The sequence below is a fragment of the Anneissia japonica genome, unplaced genomic scaffold (assembly GCF_011630105.1).
Source record: "Anneissia japonica isolate Jap-2015-1 unplaced genomic scaffold, ASM1163010v1 scaffold288018_len440701_cov179, whole genome shotgun sequence".
Classification (NCBI taxonomy): Eukaryota; Metazoa; Echinodermata; class Crinoidea; order Comatulida; family Comatulidae; genus Anneissia; species Anneissia japonica.
The window spans coordinates 334265-345008 of record NW_022690319.1 but is presented as its reverse complement, the minus strand read 5'-3'; the positions used below and the strand labels follow the sequence as shown (position 1 = coordinate 345008).

The 10744-nt window shown below is 32.1% G+C and overlaps 1 protein-coding gene across 1 annotated transcript in view; it reads right to left on the bottom strand.

The window, feature by feature from the left end:
• Nucleotides 1–4701: 4701 nt before the first annotated feature.
• LOC117099892 (uncharacterized protein DDB_G0285291-like) overlaps nucleotides 4702–10744 on the bottom strand; it is a 44089-nt gene continuing 38046 nt past the window's right edge. Inside the window, exon 4 of the mRNA XM_033239416.1 lies at nucleotides 4702–4846. Within this exon, the coding sequence (XP_033095307.1) occupies nucleotides 4797–4846 (50 nt within the window). The 3' untranslated portion in view covers nucleotides 4702–4796. The remainder of the gene's footprint in view (nucleotides 4847–10744) is intronic.

Here is a 10744-nt window from a genome sequence, read left to right as displayed (position 1 = left end):
AACTTCATTTAACTTTTCAATTGAAACTGATTACCATACTAAGTAACCATTTAAAATTATTTATGTTTTAGAAAAATATAGAGTAAGAAATTAGAAAATCTTATAAATCTTCTAGTCATTTCTTCTGGATGCATATAGTGTAGGACCTTTACCGGGTTAGAGCACAATGAAATTATTTATCTGACTGGTTTAAGAGAGCGAATTCAAAGTCCTTACCCAACATAGAAAAACTATGGATAAACGAAGATTTATATATTGAATATTTGTTGTTAGCACAAAAAATTATTAATAATTAAAACATTAAAATTAATTTAACATAAAATGAGAGTAACATTAAACATACTATATTTATGAACATAGAAAAAAATTATACATAAGACAGTGATAACTTTATTTAAATAATAATAGTACATAATATATTTATATAACATAATAATAATAATATAATGGTAGTATAATTAAAATTAAAAGACAATAAGCACTATGTATTAAAATGAAATTTATAATAGTATATCCTACTAATAAAAATTTTGAATACAATATTTCAGTACGTAATATATGTTATTAATGACAAATATAAGAAGCCTAATATTATTTATACAAATTGTTGGCAAGTCAAACTGGTGAAGATTATGTCTACTCCTAGCCAGGATAATAGACTGGACACAATATTGGTCAACTCAATGAACATCTAAGGGCTACGACTAGCATCCCAATAATTCAGCAGATGGGAGGGGGTATGGCAAATTAGTCTCTCCTAAATTCAGGACATTCAGTCACTCTCACAAGGGCCCCTAGGGTCCAAGATCTCTGCCATTAGCCCCCAGTAGTTTTGCTACCATAGACCACTGTCCTTTGTAGAGGCCAATCCCATTTGCATTGTTTCAAAATTATATTGTAGCAAACTGGGGTTATTAGACCCAGTTGGTTGATCCTTGCATGTTTTCTAAACTCTAGCCTACATAGGGATAGGCTAGACCCTTGGTCAATCCACCCAACTGCATTGTATCTAAAAAATTCTAGCGTAGAATGATGCACACTAGACAAGCTCCTGTTGATTAATCCAATTGCATATTAATGTGTCTATTCAAGCCTACCCTGGCTGGCTGCTGCAGCACCCTACACATGCAAGCAGGCCTACAAAGCGTGATGGCCATCCTTGCGAGGGTTCATCAGGCAATTAACGACTCCAAAGCTCCAAGTGTCAAATCTCACCAGGCTAACATGGGCATCAGGTCCAATTACCGGAACAAAGGCATGATGTCGTTTGCAATGAGCGCACCTAAAACTGTAACTACATGTAGGTCTCACTTAGTAACACTGTGTCCGCCATTTACGCAAGACAACAGCTGCCAGCCCTCGTACATCTTCAGAGCTGCCCTATACCAGTAGACATAAGTTTTACTTTACTTGTGTTCATACATAATTCTGTAGCACACTGCTATAACAGAGGCCTTGATTCTGGTTAAATATTGATGTATACTAAAGTAAGTATTATAATTAGTCTTGGATATAACTCGGTCCGTTAAAGACTTAATTCCATACATATAATAATCATGGAATTATATTACCTCCACAATGTAACTACAAAACAACTGCAATTTAATATTATTTTAATTATGCAGGACCTTACAACATATTTGACAAATTATGTTATATTATGTTTTTAAGAATATGACCTAAAATTCTGTATTTAAAATAACTTGAACCTCGTAATAAATAAATTGGCCATAATTTTGTTGAGGACCTCAAATAATCATTTCTCCACTATTGAAGCCTTGCAAAGAGACTTGATAATAGAACTTCAAGGATCCCAAATCATTAGCTTTTTTATTCCTAGGCCCCATTATAATGATTTGATGATACAGGGATATAATTATAAGGCATAAAGTAATAAATCATTTAACAGTGAGATAATGTTGCTTGTTATGCAACAGCCATGTTGCTGAGTGACAATTCATGACACATACAAACATAGCATTTATTATAAACGACTCACCTAAACCAAACAAACAATACATTAAGCTGAACATGGAAAAACAATACTGCATCACTAACATCACATGAACACATGATACCCTTTCGTTATTGAGCTAGCTAAGTAGTTGATATGGCCAGGTATATCCAATTCCAAGCCACATTAAGCTGTTGGTCCCGTGTGCATTATGGCCCATCTGCATGTTAAACAACACGGCACACTCTTCAAAAAAGATTAGGGGATTGTCTCCTGGTGGACTGCCCAATCACTACCAGAAAGACCCCACTGGAAATACTTTAAGTCTTTAAACTTTCGTGGGTTATCCTTGGGTGTTTACAGCGAATAAATCAATAAAAAAAAAAGTTTTCAAATGGTTATCTTATTAACTATGATTGTACTACATTTCATCAATATTTAAATTGAAAATTAATTTACATTGGATAACTCAATGAATGAAAAATAATTTTTATTAGTTTATATTACATTTTCAATCTAAAATTATTAGTAATAGTATAGAAAATTTGCCTTGACTGTAGACGCACTCAACCATATCGTAAATATAGGTAGCTGCTGTTGCTTAGTATAACAAAGCTCTATCACATGGCTGTTACCATTATGTAGTGACATAGTACTCTATAATCACATTATAGTCAATTCACGTATAGTCTGGAGTGCTGTCCTATTTACTAAAGAAAAAACCGAAAACACCTTTGAAATTATAAGTTCTTATTGTATACCGTAATGTTTCAGTGACATTTTCAAACTTGATGGATGAATCTCAGTTACTCATTATTATCTGCATGAGTTAGTTTTAGGGGTTTTTTTTTCAGCTCTCAGTTATTAACTTCCTTTAGTAACTTCATGCATCTTGAGCGTTTCATTAGGTGGATATATGCGCTATATAAATCAAATTTACTATCTATTTAAATATATTATTATTAGCTAAATACATAAAAACATAAAATTAAGAAGTACTGTATACACATGAATAATTAATAAAAGTAAATACATATAAATGTAAAGTAATGTGGTTGAGTTGGGAAGGGACAAAACCTATAGTAGTATGAAGTAAAAGATACATGTGATCAATTTTGAGCTGTATAAATTGAATCAGAAGTGGGTTAAGACGTTGACAGGTATACACTAGGTTTATTGTTTGCAAGCGGTTGGGCAGACAAAAGAACACCGATCCAATGACCATTATAGATGTTTGAAAATGTGAGACACTTTTATTTGCTGAGCCACACTGTGATAGGGAAATATAGTGATTGAGAATTTCAGAGAGAAAAGTAGGTTGGTGAAATCAAAGAACCTTAAAACACAGAATAAAAAGGAAATGATAACTTTATTATCAGTATAAGTGATAGGATATGCAGATAACAAAGTTAGTGTCATTTTTAGGATTGGCAATTAATATCCCTAAATTTATGAATAAATATTTTTTGAACATCATTAACTAAAACAACAAAAATTGCAAGTTTAGAATTGCCAGAACCCTTGAAAAGCGCCATAAGCATACCTGGGGAACTCCATGAATATACCACCAAGCGTCCTTTACTACATAATGAAAAGCACTTTTTTAGAATTTTTCTAGGCACATGAAAATATACCTTAGGTGCAGCGGCTGCACCAGAGGTGGATCACCTCCTGATGGACAATCAAGTATCCCTGTCAGAGGCCCTAACCTACCCCTTGGTTCTGACTGCCTGTCTGCCTTTCGGATTTGTTGGACCCTCTATCGACAAATATCTGGAGCCACCACAGATCAAGTGTTCAATCTGAATGAGTAATTAACAACTTTCTTCTTATCCTATTAGCAGCACCTTGAAATAAGCTAAGGAAAAGTAAATTTTCAGGCTGTTGTTAGCACTCAAACTACTACCATACTATTTTAAACAAAGTCTGTAGCAATGATATAGCCCTTAAATTTAGTAGAGTTAGGGTTTAAAAGAAGCTCTTTACATCAATGAACACTTAGATTAATTTTAAGAAAGCTTTAACAAATTTAATTCAATTGGATACCTCATCGTTAATGATCTTGCACTTGGATAGGGTTTAATCCTAAAAAAGGTGTTAAGAATTTTAACCATATTTTTAGCATAGCTCACTAGAAATCTCCCAGTAAATATACGGGGCACATGGTTATGCAAAAATATGCAAATTAATCATCTGTTTAACCAATATAAACCTGTAACTACTTTGAAAAATGATAGTAAGCTATTTGTTATTATTCCCTCTATAGTGCATCATTACAATGAAATACAAGATGGTTGTTAAAATGAGCTAATCAATAAATTAATAAACTATGTTAATAAAAAAAAAATTAATTACATGTCCAAATATAAGTACTGCATAAATACGATTTCTAATATATTATAGTGGTCTAGTATGAAATTCCTAAAACAGGATATCCCATAAGTCCTAGTAAAGTAAGTAAATCTTCCGTGACTAATCTAAACAAAATGAGGCAGGTTGTGATGAATTAAAATATGAATAATACAAAAATAATATATTAATGTCTGTTTACACTATTGAGTCTGTGACAAAAATCACAGGTATTTGTCACAGACTTAATATTAAGCTCTGTTCACACTATGAAGTCTGTGAAAAATACCTGTGATTTGCCCATATATGACATCATCATGCCTATATATGGGTATCATAGCATATATGGGCAAATCTCATGTATTATTTGTCACACAAGGACCATAGTGTGAACACACATTTTGTTTTTAGTCTAGTTAAATATTATGGTGAACTGATAGCTTTTTAAATGATGGTCAAAGTGAGTTGCGTATATGAGTTTGGTGAGCCAAATTTAAAGGTACAATGATTTCCACTTACTACTATCAATGTTGTTGTTTTTGTCTGAAAAATCAGAAAATAAAAATAGGTTTATAATTCGGGCTCTTGCCATACGGGAGACGACGGTGGTGGTGCACACTCGCCCGTCGTCTAACTCGCATTATGATTGTGATGTGGTAACTAGCATATCCTCTGTGAAGAAAAAAATATCAAAAGCAGTAGCAATCTGCTACCATGTTTTGAGTCGAAATATATGTTAATTTAAATGTTTCATACCAATATATAGAACGATTATGGTAACGTACAGATTACAGAGAATATACTTAAGTTATGTTGGAAAATATGAGGGGAAAACCAAAGAATCCAGATCCCTTTGGCATAGAAACGAGAAAAGTTTTCTAAGTTTCCTTTATTTGTAAAGTCTCTGAAACTAAGTTACCAGTAACTCTTTCCTGACAATGGTAGCATCAAAGATTTGCCTGACAAGGGGACTGTTGTGAACGACAGTGCCAGCAGCATAAGTGCCACCCAGAACCCCTCTGGTGTCCAAATCCATTTGACAATTAGGGATTTGAAAGGCTATAGTTAATCAACTACTGTATACAGTCTAACAATCGGTTTTATTCTCCTTTGCATTTATAACTTCCAATAACTCATTTCAAAGACTTAATAGTACTACACTAAACAATAAAAAGAAAAATAAATAAATAAATAAAAAAAAAACAGAACATTTTGATGGAAATAGAATTAATGTTGGAATATATACAGTAGATTCAAAGTTAAAAATAAGAACATATTTACAAGGGAATCTCTATGAAAAACGTATTAACTTTGTAAGAATTTATTCCTTATCAAAGTGTGACTTTTTGGCTGGTATCTATACAGTATTCTGCACAGTGCAATTGGAGACCCAATGAATGATGATTTAGTTGCCTTACTTACTGTATATTAGGAATTCAGTCTCTGTATATCTGATTTATATGTGGTTGCACTAATAGCAGGCTGCTATTATTATTATTACAAGTATTTTATAGGGACACAAATAAATGTATAAGCGAAGGGTTTCACTGAATGTTCTGCACCAGATCTGAAAATCAAGACTCTGATTTTTGTCAACAACGCTACTACTGCATCCACTTTAATATGGGCGAAATGGAACACCTGTTCATGTGCTTTTACCGGACAAATGCAATAATTTCCACTTGGACACTAAGCACACACCACTAACCTGCATATATAGTATGAGGGCAGTATAACACCAGTGTTATTTTTTAGTCAATTGCAGAAAAAAATACAAGCAGTTTATGCTAGAGAAATCACCGAGGAATCGTTAAAAAAAGGATGGCTCGGAAGTGATTAATACTGAAATTGACATGAGTAGGTAATTAGTACCAGCTGTTAAAGTGATGAGAGACTACAGATGGATGGGACAAGAATGGTACCATGAAGTCAAGAGGAGGAGGGTGTTATTCTGTTGTTTTAAACTGTGTATTCATATACTTCCTCTATATTGAATCTTGGATGTTGTCATCATCATAGCACCCAATTGCCGTTATATTTGTGAATGTTTACATATGAATGTTTATTATCATTCTCATTCTAACATTATATACACCATTATCTTCATCATTAATGAAATCCTCATAATCAAAAAAAAGTTGGAAGAAAGGGTTGCTTTTCGTCAAACATGGTACTTCTTTTTCCCCCCTCTGGAGCCCGACTTCAACCACCATAATCATCATATTCAACATAGCCTACCATTGTCAGTCATCATCAGCTTCAATCATCACTTTCACTATCATCAATATCTGTCCCAACAGTCTATACTTCTTAGTTAAGCCGTAATCGCACAGGACTTATTTCGGTGAAACTAGCCGACACGCCGGTCAGCTTACCAGTGCGAACAACCCAGGAACTTGCCTCTCAGGTAACTTATTCGAGCCATGCAGTTAGTTTAACCGACTTCAATTTACCCAGGAAATTGAGCAAGTTTTACCGAGACGAAAAGTCCAGTTGGAACAGCGCAAGTTGGTTAAACTTCCTGAGTCACTGAAGTTGATGAGCTTCCACGACTCGGTTATTTTATATTATGGCTTATGGTAAAACTAACCGTGTCAATGCAAGTCCAAACAACGGTAAGATTTTACCCATTGGAATGTTAATGGTCTCGGTAAAACCTTCCCTTTTTTAAAACCCAGTGTGACAACAGCTTTAGTTAACAAGCTGTTTTCAATACATAATCACATCAACACTTACAAGCAAGTTAAAAATGCAGTCAATTGAAACAACTACTATTACACGACACCCAACCGTACCCATGACAATTAGTTTAATAGTCACCAATGGACAGAGAAGACAGTATAAATGTGTAGTAAAAAAAACACAAAAACTTAAGTCTCGACTACTCCATAGACAAACAGCTGGGAGGATTCTTAACCAATCTTGCCAATTGTAGCTATGAAATAAGTGTGTTTTATAGGCACTGTATATGGTAACACCTAATACACTTTCAGATGTACACAAAAAATAGGTAGACCTAAAATTGCCTGTCCTCCTATGTCAATAGGTCATAGATAATACCAAAGAAGTTTAATCCTAGGGGTAGGGACATGATCCGTAAAATATATTCTGGTTTATAAAATCTTGGGGTTTTTTGTATTAATCTACTACTTCCATTACGTTTTATGCTTTTTTATGTTTTTATAATGTACTTGTATCTCTATGTTTAATGGACATCAATCTATTTCGCTAAAAATCTCTTTTGTTGGGATTCTGAATGTCCATATCATTGTTGTAGGCGGTTAATTGTATTTGTATAATAGTTATATGAGATGAGTTTATTTTATTTTATTTCAATTCAGTATATTATATAGACAGCATGCACCCCACAGACTGAAAGCGTTGGTTTGCACATATAAATGTTTACTAGGAAAATAGAAAAACCATAAGAAAAAAATCAAAAAATCATATAGGCCTGTAACAATAATGCCAATATCAAAACGCCAAATAACTTTGATATATTTTTTAAGTCTGTAATTGTACATATATATTTAAATAATCAATTTGTAATATAATTTTCATGTATATAGATTTATAATTATTTATTAATGTTTATAGATTGAAGTGATTTCATAGGCCTAAATTTAGGTGTTTATTTTGTGTGTGATTTGATGTTTCTTCTTGTATTTATATTTATTTTTTTTCCTAATTTTTTTTCCTATTGTAAACTCAAAAGTATTTCAACCTTTGTTGCATTTTGAGTATTTTATACCAAATAAATAAAATAATTAAAAAAAATCAACAATAATTTTAACATTAAAATTATAAACAATAATAATATGACACACATCACATTTTCTAATATTTTTGATGATGGTGGTGATGATGATAATTTAGTTATATGACCACTAGAGTGAAAGGTGAACATAGAATTTAACAAATCTGTATTTTGTAAGCATTTGCTTGTTACATCATAGCCTACTGATTGATTAAATAATTTAATTATAATTCACGAATAATTGACAATTTTTTAGAAAAACAAATCCTGTGCAAACTCTTCATTTCCCAACAACCTTTTTAAAACACAAACATATCATGTTCTTTGGTTTGTTCTTAAATTGATGATATTTCACACCGACAACCCTGAAGTGTAAAATGAGAAGTAGCTTGTCAGGACCAATTAAACTTAAACATAAAGTTGATAATTTAACATCAAAATATAATCTAATACCAGCCACCTTAATGTCACCATTGTATATAATCGTCTAGCAAAACTTCCACACAGAAACCAGCTTATGAACATTCCTTTATATTGTAAATTAAGTGTCATAACAAATGGAAGAAAAAAAGATCACAGGTTTACTTGTATTTTCAAAGTAGGACTAAGGTACTAACATTCCAGCATGCTTGAAATAAACTTTTTAAATGAAAACTAACTGTGCAATAAACCCTAAAAAAATCAAATAAAAGATTTACAACTCCCTTAAAAGGATTAAATAAGACATTATCTTCTAATAATTCATTTGAATAATAAATTACCACTAATTTAAGGGGTCTAAGCAAAGAAATGGCAAGGACGATTTTTTCATTTCAATTATGTTAATTAAAATACTTACATAATATAATTTTATTATTATAAAGTTCCTCAGATTATCACAGATGAAAATAAGGATTGTAAACACTTCTACTGTAAAAACAAAAAGTGTATGCATGCATGTTTATTTGGGTTAAAAAAAGTTATTTTTGCAATGAGGGGTAATTTCTTATTTTTTAAAATGTTTAATGTTAAGCTCCTGCCTTTTGCACTATATGCCTATAAGTCTATTATTCTATTATTATTATTATTATTATTAATAATAATAATACTAAAAGTTTGGTTTCTGAACTAATCCTGTTTACATTACAGACAAATATTATTGTTTTAGTCAGTTTGAAAAGAAGAAACAAATTCCAAACATTAGATAAAAATAACACGAAATGCACTGAATCAAATCAAATGCGATCACACAACATAAGCTGTAATAACAGAAATAAGCAAACACAAGGAAGGACAATCAAAGCAACATGAATTGTGTTTATCCTGTTAAAACCAAGGTTCTAGACCTCCAAAAGAATTCTTTAATCATAATACTGACTATTCATAACCAATATTGCACCAGGCGTGAGTTACTTCCTGGTAGGTTTTCAATGCACGTACGACTCCCGGCGGAATAGTCGCATGGATATGCTATGTTTGAAGCATTCCAGCCGAAATTTTAGAAATTTCTCTGACATGTTCATAACTCACTACATGACAGCCATGTTTGCATTATATATATTTTGTGATGACAAATGAAATATCACATTTATTAATAGAGAAAATATCAATTATGAACTAAAGGGAAAAAAAACCCCCTGATATTTAAAAAAGTATTATGATCCATAATACAACAGGACAGGTACTATACCAATTTTACTTATCATTTATTAATGACATAATAATAAATTAATATTGGTAAACTACAATCAATCATAAATTGACTTTAACTGCTTTAAAATGTAGTAAAATAAAGATTCATTTTCCACTGGCAAACAACATCACTACATTAATTTAATCATAAAACAACAAGACAAATCATAAAATCCAGGACAAGAACTTGGCACCGTAACGGTAAGATGGAGCGTGTTTTGGTGGAGTGTGTGATCCTAGATACAGTACAGGATGCTTCTGTACATCTATGTACAGGAGACTTTTCTATATTGCCTGTGTTTTGAATTGAAAGCTAAAAACCTAAAAAGTATGTACTCGATAGCACCTCAAATATGTTTTGTATTTTAAAGATTTAAATGAAAGTCTATGTCTGAAAGATAAATTTTAATGTTAGCAGATAAATAGGTATTTTTGAAGTGAAACATCAGATACAAACAATGCACTAGGGTAAAATTAAGCAGAAGTCGAGAATCTGTCCCTGGAGTAAAAGGCCAAACAGAAGCAATGGTGTGTGAAGAACACCATCAACAAGAAACTCCCCAGGAGAAATAAGCAATTTGCTCCTGATTTAGTCTGTCTCTTACCTATATGGTGTAGAATCAATCATAGGCCTAGCAACCTGAAACATTGGATACAACTTGGAAGGTTCCTAGAATCAAAATGTGCATTTTTGTTTGATGTTATCGCAACATCTTGTAATTCAATTCATGAAAATTGGAAGGCGAGAGACTTTGAAATTGATAATTTCGGCATTTTTGATACTTTATAATCCTATGGATAAACCGTAAATTGTGGATGATTTTTATAAAAATGTAGCTAGCTAAATATAGAATAAATCAGAATGGAATGACTTTAGTTTTTGGATATGGCAAATGGAAGATTGATAAAGATGAATAGAAAATGTATTGAGCAAGGTCACAAAGGATGTTCTTTAAAGAAAGGGCAAAAACCTCACAATTTTAGGTTACTATCTTTATAGTTTTTAATATTGT